The 13,891-nt window shown below is 43.0% G+C and overlaps 1 protein-coding gene across 1 annotated transcript; it reads right to left on the reverse strand.

Moving 5' to 3' along the window:
* Positions 1–279: 279 nt before the first annotated feature.
* ZFP57 (ZFP57 zinc finger protein) lies at positions 280–6,253 on the reverse strand. Its single transcript, XM_025048072.1, has 5 exons — positions 6,169–6,253; positions 3,473–3,965; positions 2,904–3,030; positions 2,370–2,450; positions 280–1,553 (listed from the first exon to the last, which is right to left on the reverse strand). Exons 2-5 carry the CDS (start codon positions 3,596–3,598, stop codon positions 322–324), a joined length of 1,566 nt encoding a protein of 521 aa, XP_024903840.1. The 5' UTR covers positions 3,599–3,965; positions 6,169–6,253; the 3' UTR covers positions 280–321.
* Positions 6,254–13,891: the final 7,638 nt, after the last annotated feature.

Genomic DNA, 13,891 nt, shown 5'->3' on the forward strand with positions numbered 1-13,891 from the left:
CTCTCTGACTCTTACCCTCTTCCCATCATTTTTCTCCTGTTTTCATACCTATCAGAGTATCCGCTGTTTTACTCAACAATAACACCAGATGGTTTATCAGACACAAAGAAACAAGCTAGGTGCTAATAATACAAGTTTCCATGTGCCACTTCTTGTCCCTTTTCCTTTCTGCATTTCCTTCATTATCCCCTCACCTCTCTTCCTCTACCCTCCCCCCACCCCTTACCCTGGAGGTCGGTCAGTCCTTAGGAAAACCAAACACAAAAAAAGAGCCTCAGTCAAAAAAGAACATTTATTTATGTTTCAAGATCCTCTGCTGCCTCATTTGCTTTTTTCTCTTCCTTTCCAACATGCTTTCTCCCTTCCTTCCCAACCCTCCCCTAGGGGTATGGATCCTAGAAGATGCATTTCCTTTCCAAGCCACTGATCCAGGATAACCCAGCATTTTTGAGGACTGCCCAGGCACAGCCCTTCGCCTTTGTAGCTCCCCCAGTGACCCACAAGATCCTCCTTCTCCCCAAAGCATATGTCACAGATAGGGCAACGGTAGATCTTCTGCTTCCAGTGAGTCTGCTGGTACCTGACCAGCTCAGAGAATGAGCTAAAGGACTTGCCACAGCAGAAGCAGCAGTTTAACTGCTGTGTGAGGTGGGCCTTCTGGTGCCTGGAGAGATATGTCTTCTTACTAAAAGTCAAGGGACAATAAGGGCAAGAAAAGACCTTGAGTCTTGAAGCCTTTGGTAGGTGAGACTTGGACCTGGTATCCAGGCAGTGGGCTCTAGGGTTGGCTGCCTGGGTCCTGGACACAGGCCCTGGGGTTGTAATAATTGGTGCCCAAGTTCTCACAGTGATCGCTTGGTTCTTGCCTGTGGGTGCCTGGTTCCCATCTACAGATGGTTGCGTGTGAGCTACAAGACCCTTGGCTCTAAACATGGGTTCTTGGGCTCCAGCCACTGGTGCATAGTTCTCAGTTGTAAGCCCCTGGCTCCTGACAATGAGTTCCTGGAATCCAGTTGTGGTGCCTGGACTCCTCACAATATGCTTCCGGTTTCCAGCTACTGTCCCCTGGTTTTGGTGTGTCTTCTGGTGGCGTTTGAGCTCAGACTGGTCCCGGAAGCCCTTCCCACAGAAGGGGCATGAATGGGGCCGGTAACCCAGATGGACACGGCGGTGACGACTCAGTCCAGAAGCATCACAGTAGGTCTTGTCACAAAGTGAGCAACAGAAGGGCCTCTCCCCAAGATGCATGCGTCTGTGGTGGCTGAGGGCCTTGGGGTTCTGAAATGACTTCCCACACTGGCTGCAGTTGTTAGTCTGCTTAGGATTATGAACAAACTGGTGGCTATGGAGGTTGGAGCGCTTGCTGAAACACCTCCCACAAGTGTGGCAGGAAAAGGGTGGCCCAGCCCAGGATGCTGGGAACACTGGGGCCATGGACCCAGCTGGAGCAGAGGCTAGGCTTGACCCTCCATAAGCAAGGGAGACTTTGTCATCATTAGTCCCCTCATCTCTCAAACTCTGACTGTGTTCTTGCAGTTCCTCCTTCTTGCCTCCTACAATGAAGAGGAAGAATAACACAAGATTCACCATGAGAACCTCAACACTCCATTCAGTCCAAGCTACTTCCCTCTTCCTACCCTCATTCTCCCAGTCAACATATTCATGTTCACTCTTAGACTGCATGGGCTAGAGTTAAGTAAAAACTTTTGGGTTTTTCAAATTAAAAGCAAATAAAAATTGAACTGGAATCCTCCAATAGTATCAGAGATTAAATTTTTAACCTATAACCATAATTTCTGAAGTCCATTTTCTCTCATTTTCAGTATTGCTCACACTCCCATAGATACTCCACAGATACTCACAGGTGACCTCATAATATATCATGCAAATTGGGACACTTGAGTGACAGGCGGTGCTATTAATAATCACGCTTGGATGAGAAGTTAATGAGAAGTAAACCAGGACTAGGACTGTCTTGGCAAACTAGGACATGTGGTCAGTCTGGCCTTCAGTTTCTCTCAAATCCTTATTCTACTCTCAGGAACAAGTCTCTTCAACTTCCATTCAGCATCGAGTTCATCTTCCTTCTTTTCCTTTTCTCCTGGAAAGGACTTTTTCATCAAAGGAGTATCACTGACATAAGCAACCTACACATAGTCTCTCAATTCCTAGAAAATAGAGATATTCACTTGTCCTGAACAACTTATATATTCATCTTCTCGAAGCCAAAGGATTCCAACAGATGATCTCAAGGTGTCATCCAGCTCATAGTCTGACCAGTCTGGAAGGATACAGGCTAGGAGACAATATACAGAGCCCTGATCCTCTTAGGCAGCTTTCCATCCTTCCTCTCTCCTTTGCAATCTTACCTGAAGGGTGGCCTTCTCTGTTTGGGGGACAAAGATCTGCTCTCCACTGTTTCTCATCTTGTTCAAGCTTGGTAATCAGATCTGGATTAGACAGAAAGATGCAAGCTGGAGAGTGGGAAGGGAGAAGGTATTGAGGTCCCAGGCTTGGCCCCTTCCTACCAAAAGGGGACAACAGGCTACCTTTTTTTGTAGCCTCGGTTTAAGAACCATAATCTGGGACACAGATGAAGAGAGGAGACACTCAAAAGACCAGCTTCTAACTGGTGCCTGGTACATAACAGGAGTGACTCAGTAAATACTGAATGGATGAATAGGCAAATTTGCATATTTTGTCATCATGTTACAAGTGATATCTTCGCCTTCATGTAGGCTTTCATTTCTTTTCCTTTACCTTGAGCTTAGTGATCCAGATCTTTCAAACCCGAGAACCAAGGGTCAGTGAAGCTCCTTGTGAGCTGATTTACCTGTCCAGGGAAACCAGGTATCCAAGGGTCCTGGGATAGGGGGCTTGCTAAGGGAACCCCAGTCTCTTACCCACAGACACCAGGTTTTTGAAGGTCTCTGACATAACATCCTGGTAGAGGACCCTCTGACTGGCATCTAGAGATTCCCACTCTTCCTGGGTGAAATTCACTGCCACATCCTCAAAGGTGACTGGCTTCTGGAAGAGTAGGAGAAGCTCAGGGAGTCTGTACACATACAGAGACAGACATCCAGTCTCAAGGTTCAGAAAACTGAGAGAAAAATAAAACCATGGAAGTAAGAGAAATATAAAACAAAGTCAACAACGATGATGTATAGAAAGGAAAGGAAGGATAAAGAGGAGGGAAGAACAATATAGGAGAAAAGGGAAGGGTATATATTGAATATAAATAGGAAGGGAAGCAAAAGAAAAAAGGCTGTCACTATGATAGATTTTAGAAGTACTCTATGAAGGATGCCAGAGTGGTGTAGGAGACAAAGGCCTTATAGCCCCCTTTCCTGGGTATTGCTCAGCTTGAAACAGTCTGAGATTCCATTTGACCTGTAGACAGGAGAATGGATGAAAGAGCTTCTGGAGTCTAGGACCTGGGCCCTCCCTCTCTCTAGCTTGGTCTCCTCACCTTCACCCATGCTTTCCACCAGCCCTCTCTCTTCAGAGCTTCCCGAAGAGTCTCCTTGTCCACGTGAGGGAGCAGCTTCTGTACAGGTTCAATCGGCTTCAGCTGGTCAAACACCTTCTCTTCCATGGCGTCTCTTTCTAGTTTTATCCACTCCTGGCTTTGCCCCAAAGGCTGGCTGGACACCTTCCTGGGGCTATCTACTTCCCAGTAATTAAGCAGATGGAGAGGCTTTGCAAAGGCCCCAGGGTTTGACGTGGCTTCCTGTGACAAATGTATCTGCTCCAAGGGGCTGTCTTCCTTTTTTTGTTCTGTGTTCCAAATTCTCTTCTTTCACAACTGAGAACAACTTTGGTTCTCAGTTGTGAAAGTTCAGGGATCTCGTCACTCCTGCTTCAGCTGCCATTGTCCAGTAATGCCAGGTTGGGACTATGAAGGCATCTGCCTTCTGTTTCACCCTGCTTCTAACCACTGGCTGGTGCCCAAGTCTAGGAACCTGAGGTCAGAGAGAAACAAAACACATCAGCAAGGGGGGGAGAGAGGAACAATAGCTTCCTTATTTGGTCAAGTAACTCCAAAAGTTATTGAATTCCTGCTCTGTGCCATGGAATCCTCTCATCACTGTCTTAGGTAACAATTACTAGCCTCATTTTAACTAATCTAAAGTGCAGAAATGCTAAGTTACTCAAGGATACTCCTGGTCCACAGCAGAATCAGTGTCCAAAGCCTAGACTCTGTACCACTGAGGACATGATTTCCGCTGTCTCACAGCATTCTCTATAGCAGCGGTGCAGAATTCTGGAAAGAAAGTATATGCCTGTGATAACCAGCCCCGGACCTGTCACAAACCACCTTGCACAATTCTCTTCATTCTGATCTGATTTCATTAGAAAATGGGATTAAAGGAGACACTCTCTAAGATCCCATCTGGGAGCAAAAAAATACATGATTCTGTGGATTTTAAATATATACAGATCCTTGTTTTAAAAAAATAAAACAATAGTGATAACTCAGCAGTGAACATTTATTCAGGGCTTACGATGAGCCCAGCACTGAGGTTTCCTACCCACCTGGAAATTTCCTGCTCTGCAGCAAACATGGTTAAACCCTTGCCTCTTCCGGCTGACAGTCACTCACTCTACTTTTCATTCTACATTTCATCTACTCCTGAGATGAAATGAAAAGAATAAAGGCATAAAAACATGTTGGCTTTTTTCTTTCACTTTTTTGGACAGGTGATGAAATAGAAAATATCAGCAAGGAAAAGCATTTGGCAACGGAGTTAACTGGATCTCTAAAAAGAAAGTTGACATGAAAGGTGCATTCCTGGTAACTAAAGTTGAGTCCCTCCCTTCCTTCCTTCTTTTCCTTCAAGACTATTCAAAATCATTCTGCTTGGTGTGCAAGTCTGGATTATTTTTCTGCTCTTCAGCGAAACACAATAAAGGTAACATTTCCAAACAGTATCAATAATAGCATCTTCAAGGCCCTGGCTTTCCTGTTCTCCAGCACGAAAGACCCACTTCTGTCACTAGTCCTCAAAGCAGCATTTGCTGGGGTTTGTAGGAAGAGGCCCCTGGTGCGGATTCTAAACTAGCTCTGGTTTGGGGAGGGAGCAGGACTGTGGAGACTGAATTTCTGGCAGCTGCTGCTTGCCTCGAGCTCTTGTACCTCCCACAGTACTTTCTCCATTCAGAAGTTCCAGAGCTCAACCCGGCCCGCTGGCTAGTGTAAGGAGGCTTGGTATAACTCAAGAGACTCTCTGCGCAGGGGTGTTATCTGATCCCAGCCCTGTCTCTACCCTTCCAGAAGTAAATCCCCCGAGAAAATGTGTCGCCATTTTCCTGTCCTCTGAGTCCACCCAGTCTCTCCCTAACCTGAAACCCGTCAATCCTTTCCCAAAATTTCAAGAACGACTGTGGGATACGCCCTCGCCGCCCCACCCCAGTGCTACACCACTTGAGTAATTACTTCCCTTCAGCCAAGTACAACGGCCCTCGGACACTCGCCCCTCTCACGTGGCCTCCGGGTCTCTGCTCAGTCCTTCAAGGACCCTTTTCAGCCACTGCCCAGCTCTTCCTCTAGTGGGTGCTGGCCCAGCCCACCATGCTCACCTCGTGTCACTGCGCGCCCAGCTCCCGCACTCCAACCTGGAGGCTTCCCTCGGGCAGAAAGCGAGACAGTTTTGCTCACCATTGCGTAGCACGGCAGGCGCTTATGAACACCCACTGGGTGAGGTTTTTGTGTTCAAAATGACTCCACTGACTGGGTTGTCATTGCCCGAGGTTTCTGCCCCCGGAACTTCCTTCCTGGGATCCCAAATTTCTCAACACGTGCCAGGAGCCCCTCCTCGGCGCTGAGTCCCCAACGTCGCCGGAGTTGTCTGCGCATTGGGCCACACTCTTGACTAACGCATGTTGCCCCAACGGGCCCCAAAGGTTGGAAACTCCTCCAAGATTGGAGGCGCAATGTTCTCATCTGCCAAGATCGGGTCGGGGGATTACGAGACAAACACTCTCCCTTAGCCTGTACCATCGTGAGCTCAACTCCCCTCGGCCCCACTCACCCGCCGCAAAGACTTCAGAGCGTAGGGATCCCGGGGGACCTGCGGTAACCTGCTCTCACCCTTTCCCCGACGACAGGTAAGAGGCGTCCGCGACCCCGCCGCGGCCCCGCTCCCTCTTAGTCCGCCAACTCACCCGCGTCCGCTGCCCGGTTACTGAGCTGAGGCTGTGGGTCCCGGCAACATAAAGTGTTCACAGTCTAAAAAGCCAGAAAGGAAGAGACCACTCCCCGCCCCGCCAGCCCACCCCTTTTACCAATTGTAACCGCTGGTGCCACCTAGCGCTAGGCTTTTTCTTTATTCCCAGTCTTAATTTACTCTTGGAAAAAGGATTAGATTTTAAATTAAAACCTCTGGTTAAAGCACACAACCATCCCCACCATCACCACCCAAAGGACAAAAACGAGACCCTCACAGGCCCCCAGAAAGAGACGTGGAGGGACACATCATCTTAGAAAAGCAAAGGCAAAGGGGAGAATACACAACTGTGATTTGTATGATGACAGACGGCAGACAAAGGTAGAGGATCAGAAAGAACCATGCCCAGGTAAAGTTCTATTTACCTTGTCCACTTACCCGAACCCAATTTAACTTTTCTTAGAGACTTTTGTTTTGTTTTGTTTTGATATCAGCCCAACGGAAATATTTCACAATCGGCATGGGGTTTTACAATTTACAAAATACTTTTGAAAATAAAGCCGCCATTCAGTCTTCAAAAACACCATTGCTATTCCGTCTTTACAGGTGAGGAAACAGGCCCAGCAATGTTGAGCCTTGCCAAAGCCCACGTCCTGCTGCACCGGGACCTGAACCAGACCCTTTGCTTTAAATCACCACACTGGATGACTGGCAGATGCAGGTTTTAAATCTCTGTGTTCCCAAGGTACCTGACACAGTGCTCCTCTGCCTTAGGGATAGACAATTCATGTTAGTGGACTGAAGAGTCTCCAGATAGCAGGCTGATGGGGAGGGTGGCAGGAAAAGCATGAGGTTGAAGCAGTCATGTACATTACCACCATCTTCAGACCAACATGTAAACAGGCTGGAGGAGGGGATAGAAAATATACTTCCTATTAACCATGAAGAAACTAAACTAGTCCTTCAAAAATGATAGGATCTGACCCTGCATGGCATAAACCTGCTTCACCTGCTTGCCCTTATCCCAGCCCTGGTTCCAAATCACTTTATTTAGAACTAGGCAGCTGGCCCCTGGACCATGGTTTGCCAATTTGATTTGATCCTCAAGTCTTGAAGGTCAGCAAAGAGATATAGGATGAATAGGGCATTTATTCATTCATTCAATGAGCATTAGACTCTAGGTCTGGAGAGAGGGATTGGGACAGACTCAGTTTTATTCATTTCTGCATGTCTCAACAGCACTCAGCACAACGCTTGCTTTGCAGTAGACACTCAGCTGAGTTAAAGGAGTTTATAATCAAAACAGAAGAGCAGCACTATATGAAGTAATATGCAGTGCTAAGTCCTAAAATAGAGAAGCAACCAGGTAAGGGAAACTGATTCAAATCTGATGACAGAGACTGAGGTAGAGATGGTTGCAAGGGGGCTACACTCAGGTGGAACAAGGTATGAGATAGATATTGAGGTCTAAGTGTGAAGAGAATGAGCTAGAGGAAGAAAGCTGAAGGAGAGATGGGTATTGTGGGAACTTCTATATATGGAGTCTGGTTTGAAAGAACTAAAGGCTAAGAGGAAAAGGGAGAAGCCCACCTGGTTCTGATCTATATGGTTCCAAATACTGACACAAACCCTTGAGCTAATCACCAGACTAGTGACAAAAACCCTGGTGTGAAGTTTACCACCATTTGGGCAGATGTCTTTGAATCAATTTCCTGGTTCTCGGTCTGCAACCATTGCCTCAATCCTTTCTCATGAATAGGCAATAAATGGAAGACCTCCACCTCATTGTCACTATATAGCAAGCTGTGGTAAGTTCTCTACCACTAGAGCTCCATAAACCTTTGAGCTTCTGTTGGAGAGGGTAACTGAGAGGACATAACCACCAGTTGACCTGTCAGTAGGACCTAGGCAATCAGAGGCTCTTCATTCCCTCCCCTGTTCGTGAATGTATGTTCTGCCCATCATTCCCACACTAGGAGCTGTTTTAAGGACGTAGCCTTGAGAAAGTAAGATGTTGTTGAGACCACCTGGACTGAATATGTTACTGAACCCAATTAAGGCCTCTATGTAAACTGTTAAGATTTTTACAGGTGGGTCTGGAGATCCACTTGTCTTGCAACCACCCAAGACAAACCTTGTATGTAAGTTCCCTTGCTTATTAAACCCTCCTCCTACCAATCTGGAGTGGCCTGCCTCTCAATCTCAGTGCGTTATGCAAAACCCAAAATGGAAGCTGTCACTACTTGAATGCTGTCACTACTTGGTGGGCAGAACTCAAGGCCATTTTCATAACTCTCATCAATACTCCCCTTGATCAACCTTTCTATAATTTTACTCTTGGGCTGTTGCCAATGGCTTAGCTATTTGATCTGATACTTGAAAAACTAGACTCATTAGGCATCTCTCTTCGGAGCTTCAATCTGTGGAGATAAACCATAATTGCTAATCTAACCATCTGGGTCACTCAGGTGAATACCCACAGGAAGAGCTAGTTATCTGATGAGACTGACCGGAATCAAGCTGTTGATGGAGCCTATTTTGCGCAGATTTGCCTCCATTGCTGCCTGGATCCATCATACAAGACATGGCAAGAACTTCACTATTGCAGACTGTGCACAAAATAAAGGACTCAGTAAGATTTAGACTTGTGACTACTACCCAAAATTAACCTGTCTTACAGCGAGGGAGACCACATAGCAAGGAGCATTGTTCACACCTACGCCTGGTAGATGAACTTCACTGGATCTCTGACCCTTTCTCAGGGATATCAGTGGAGCCTCACCACTGCTGACACTTTTTTTTAGGATACAGTGCTGTTATTCTACTCCAACTAGCCTAATCCAGCTACACCATTGTGGCTCTTGAAACTAATCTGTCATTTTCGGCTTTCCAGACTATTTTTAGTCTAACAATGGTGTGCCTCTTGACAATGGGTATCAACGGTAGGGTATCAATGGACCTTTCATGGAAGGGTATTAAAAAACAAATTAAGTAAATAAATATATTTTAATACCTCAACTGAAATATAAGGACAAAAAAAGGTCGACTATGATTGTGTATGGACAGGATATAGGAAGGTATGTATACTGGTATAGTATCAGCCGTTTTTGTATTTTGGGTCTGGCTGTCTCAGACACAGCTGTTTCCAGCAGTTGACAAATGTCCTTTTCTCTTTCAACAAATATTTACTAAGAATGATATGTGCCAGATCTACAGAACAGGCCTATAGGTATAAAACCACAATGGAATAGAAATCTAACAATCCCCAGGATGAAGCCTGTAATAATGAACATACCACAACTTATATATGTTGGAGAAACTCTTACACACGTGCACCAGAAACACATTAAAGGAATGTTTACAGAAGTAGAAGAAAACAAAAGCTGGAAAGAATCCAAATGACATCAGCAAAACAGGTAATTAAGTTGTCGCATATTCATGTCATGAAAATGAACTACACTAGAAATATACATTTGCATTGTTGGTGTATCACTATGTAGATAATGTTAACACCATGAGACTCAGTTTAATGAGAGAGCAAATGTAGAGAAGGGGTCTAAAGACTCAGCTCTGTAGCACTCCAACATTTAGAGACTGGGAAGATGAGGGGAAAAAAAAAAGTACACTTCCACACATCAACATAAATGAATTCAAAAATATTAATGAGCAAAGTAAATCAGATAAAATATATTTCCATTTTTATTAAGGCTATAAACAGGCAACGATGAACAATTATGTCACTTAAGAATACAGCTGACCCTTGAACAACACAAGTTTGAACTGTATGGATAGACTTATACATGGATTTTTTTCAATAAATACATAAAGTTCTATAAATTTATTTTATGATTTTCTTAATAACATCTGTTCTCTATTGTAAGAATACAGTATATAAGACATACAACATACAAAATATGTGTTAATCAATTGTTTATGTTATTGGTAAGGCTTCCTCCGATCAACAGTAGGCTCTTAGTAGTTAAGTTTGTGGAGAGTCAAAAGTTATACATAAATTTTCTATACCTTGTGGGTCAGTGCCCCCAACCCCATACTATTCAAGGGTCAAGTGTACATGCATAGATGATAAAAACTATAAAGAGATGACAATTATTACAAAATTCAGGATAGGGATTGCCTCTAAGGATAAGGGAGAAGGATGTGAGTGGGGAGAGCACATAAGGGCTCCTGGGGTGTAGTAATGTCCCATTGCTCAGCTTGAGCAGCAGATACCTGGCCATCTTTTACTGTTCTTCCAAATGTACATATACATTATCACTTGTATATTACATTTCACATTGAAAAGAAAAAAGAATTTAGGACCAAAAAAAAGCATTAAGTGTGACTTACTATTATGGTATCATTCACACATAGTACAAGAAAATGAAAAGGTGAATAGAGTTTATGAGGTGGAGATGATGGACTCAAGTTGGGCCAAACTGAGTCCCTTTAACCACAGACTTTTATTCTGAGCCACGTGAGATGTGAAATTGCCTTGAGATCATCAGTTTTTATGCAAGATTTGGAGGAGGAAAAGAGTGCAGCTGAACTCACCAATTTATATGTCCAGAACTGAAATCTTCATGGCAAACAATTACTAACAGTAATGCATTAGGTTACTTTTCAGTCCCACTCAACTCAAAGGGCTTATCACCCTAGTGATTTGGATTTCTAAGTCTTCTGCCTCTTGCATTCTGATGATCCACATCTTTGAAAGGTATAAAATCTAAAGCTGAGACATGGTGATGGAAGACCAAAGAACAGACAGGACAAGAGTATCCATGAGGCAAATCAGGTGGGTAGGAATGAGATTCTGGTATATGTCCTGGTCAAATTCTAGAATGAGCAAAGAGAGGGCCAGTTCCTGAACCCAATTTAAGTAACTTCAGCCATCTCATTTCCACACAGAAGTCATCTACAGTATTTCTAAATTTCTTCAAGAATTAGGGCACCTCTCAAATATAAAGGAAACTAAACTGATACTAATGTAAGATGAGCAGTAATCATACCTGCATATATTGTCAAAGACAGAAAACTGATTGTGGGACTGAAGTCTAGAAAACAAAGTATGTTTATCTAGTGCCACGCTCTACAATATGGCAGTCACTTGCCACATGTGGCAATTTAAAATTAATTTAAATTAAATAAAATAAAAAATTCAGTTCCTTAGTCACATTGGCCACATATCAAATGCTCAATAGCCACATGTGGGAAGTGGCCACTATATTGAAAAGCAAAAATATAGCACAGTTATATCATTGGAAGAGGTTCTATTGAATAGTGTTGATCCAGCAATATCCTGGGTAAAGGGTATCCTGTTAGTACAGAAGGGTAGGCATCAGGAATATCACAAATTAAGTATAAATATTCCTTAGGGCATCCAGTTTTCATTTCTCTGATTCTCTATTCACCTACTCTGAACCTCTCCCTTCCCAACTTTCTGGTATTTGAAAAGAAAATGAACTGAATGGAAAACAATAAATTTCATTCTGCTTGGGGATTAAAAGTCTCACTAAATTCATAAATTTGCTTTTTGATTTATCAGTGAGTGTTGGACAACATCTGTTTTAGAGAAGGTGAGTGAATCTACCTCTGAGTAGATTCAAACATTGGAAACATCTTAAGTAGGTGATAGAAAGTGACAAAATACGGAGTTGGAAGAAACATGAGACTACTACACTCCCTTCTCTGACCTTATTCCTCCTTACCCTGCTCACGTAGGCCAGGTTAGGTGACTCGCTTCTGTACAACTCCTCTGCCATAATCCTTACCACATTTTGTTACTTGTTTAGAGAATGATCTATGCCATTAGTTATAACCTATTCAAGAGCAGGGACTTCTCTTTATTCACTCCCAGTAACTAACAATGCTTGGCACATAGGAGGTTCTCAGAATTAAGCTTCTCATACAAATAAATTGCACAGTGCAAGTTAAACTTTCAGGGCATGGTTAATAGTTCCCTGATAAAAGTATGAATGGGAAGTGAAAGATCACATACTTACCTATAGCAATCTCATCAAGACAGCCTTCCAGAGTTGGGAGCAGAGGGATGGGAGAGACAGATGAGAACAATTCCTTATTCACTATCACTGCCCAAGCCAGGTCTTCCCAAGTGGGAAAACTAACATTTATGTAACATCTAATATATCTAATATATGCTAACACTTCACAGAAATCATAATCCTCCTATAAATGCTACGTAATGCTTTAATCTCACTTTACAGATGAGGAAACTGAACATCGAAGAAATAAGCAACTTAAATACAAGGCAACTAAAAATAGCTAAGCTAGTTTTCAAGTCCAGAACTATCTGGTATTTACGTATCTGATACAAATGGAGTTCACTGAACTCTGGGGAGAGATGAGAACTAGCATTAAAAAAATTAAAAGGGTTTGTTTAAGAGACATGATTTTATCATAAAAGCATTGAAATATTACCAATCTTTTATTTTTCCTATTTGACTCCTCAAAAAGCGTGGCATAGTTAAGAATTTTCTTTGATATGGTTTTATAATTGTATTCTCTTCTTTATTTTGAGACTTTTCCATAAGAATATTCACTTTAACCTGACTTCCACTGTGTGGCTGGAAAAGTGGATATGCAATAACACTTTCAAACTCTTTTATCTCTTTGTTAACTCTCTCATGCTTCTCCTGTGTAGGTGGCTGGCTCTGGCCTTTTCTCAAGTCTTTCCTTGAGTCTTTGCTCTACAAGTTCTCTCCTAATCATGCATTCCTGATGATCTTTAATTTGTATCTGTTGTCTCTCATTTACCTGTTTTCCTCTCTGTGCCTTCTGGACACTGTGCTCTTCCAGCACAATTTTTGGGATTGTTGTTTCACTATGGGACCATAGTAATTGTTTAAACATTTTCTTTTTAAATTCTCTGACCTGTCCTGCTCGATATATGTGCCTCTCTATGTGTTTCATCTCTATCAGGTACCAAATAGTACTATTTTTGTCTCTCTATGCTTTGGGTTGTTTTTCCCTCCAACTTCTTCTTGATTGCATTGCCTGTGTCTTGTTCTTTCATCATTTCCACTAATCTTTTATTATAGTAAGACTCCGCTTTGGCAAGCCAGTAGTCAAGAGAAAGATCTTGCTCCCTACAAAGTGATTCATATTCTTCCCGATATTTTTGAGATATCAGTTGTCTTGCTGCTTTTGTATACATGCCACCTAGATTCTATCAGAGTGAGGCACAGAGTTTTATAAGGTGACCATCATTTTATTTTGAACATTTAAACAGGAGCTTACCTGAGCTTACCAAGAAAAGATGTGTGGTCTTTTATTTACTTTGGTGTTATAACTGTGATTTTACTCTCATCATTCCTAGATGAGCCAGTGAGCTGTGAAAGTTGATGTACCCACCACCAAAATCAATAACTAGCTTTTTAAAAATAGAGTGTTGGGAGTTTTCAAAATAATACCTCGTTTTGCAAGTACAGATAACATTTGCCGGTGTAGACACACTACTGGAGAGTGTAGCTTCAGCAGAAGAATTTTAAACCTAACAATCCTTCTCTTAGTAGTTCCAAACTATGATGTGAAGATAATTTATTTACCAATATTTTTTTTCTCCAGTGGAGACTGCTGACCTGAAGCAGTCCTAGGGTCTCTAGATGCTTTAGCCCAGATCAATCTGAAAGATAAATAAGCAAAGGCAGATTAGAATGTGGGAAATGTCAGAACATATCTCATATACTATTTCCCCCATGGGAAAC

Source organism: Pteropus alecto, unplaced genomic scaffold (genome assembly GCF_000325575.1).
Source record: "Pteropus alecto unplaced genomic scaffold, ASM32557v1 scaffold555, whole genome shotgun sequence".
NCBI classification, from domain to species: Eukaryota; Metazoa; Chordata; class Mammalia; order Chiroptera; family Pteropodidae; genus Pteropus; species Pteropus alecto.

Bases quoted from the DNA above. Each gene is read 5' to 3' on its own strand.
- ZFP57 (XM_025048072.1), bottom strand. From the start codon at position 3,598: ATGGAAGAGAAGGTGTTTGACCAGCTGAAGCCGATTGAACCTGTACAG. The intron at 3,031-3,472 runs GTGAGGAGACCA...CTACTCTTCCAG, and splicing joins GGTGGAAAGCATGGGTGAAG to AAGCCAGTCACCTTTGAGGA. The intron at 2,451-2,903 runs GTAAGAGACTGG...TGTCTAATCCAG, and splicing joins CAAAAACCTGGTGTCTGTGG to ATCTGATTACCAAGCTTGAA.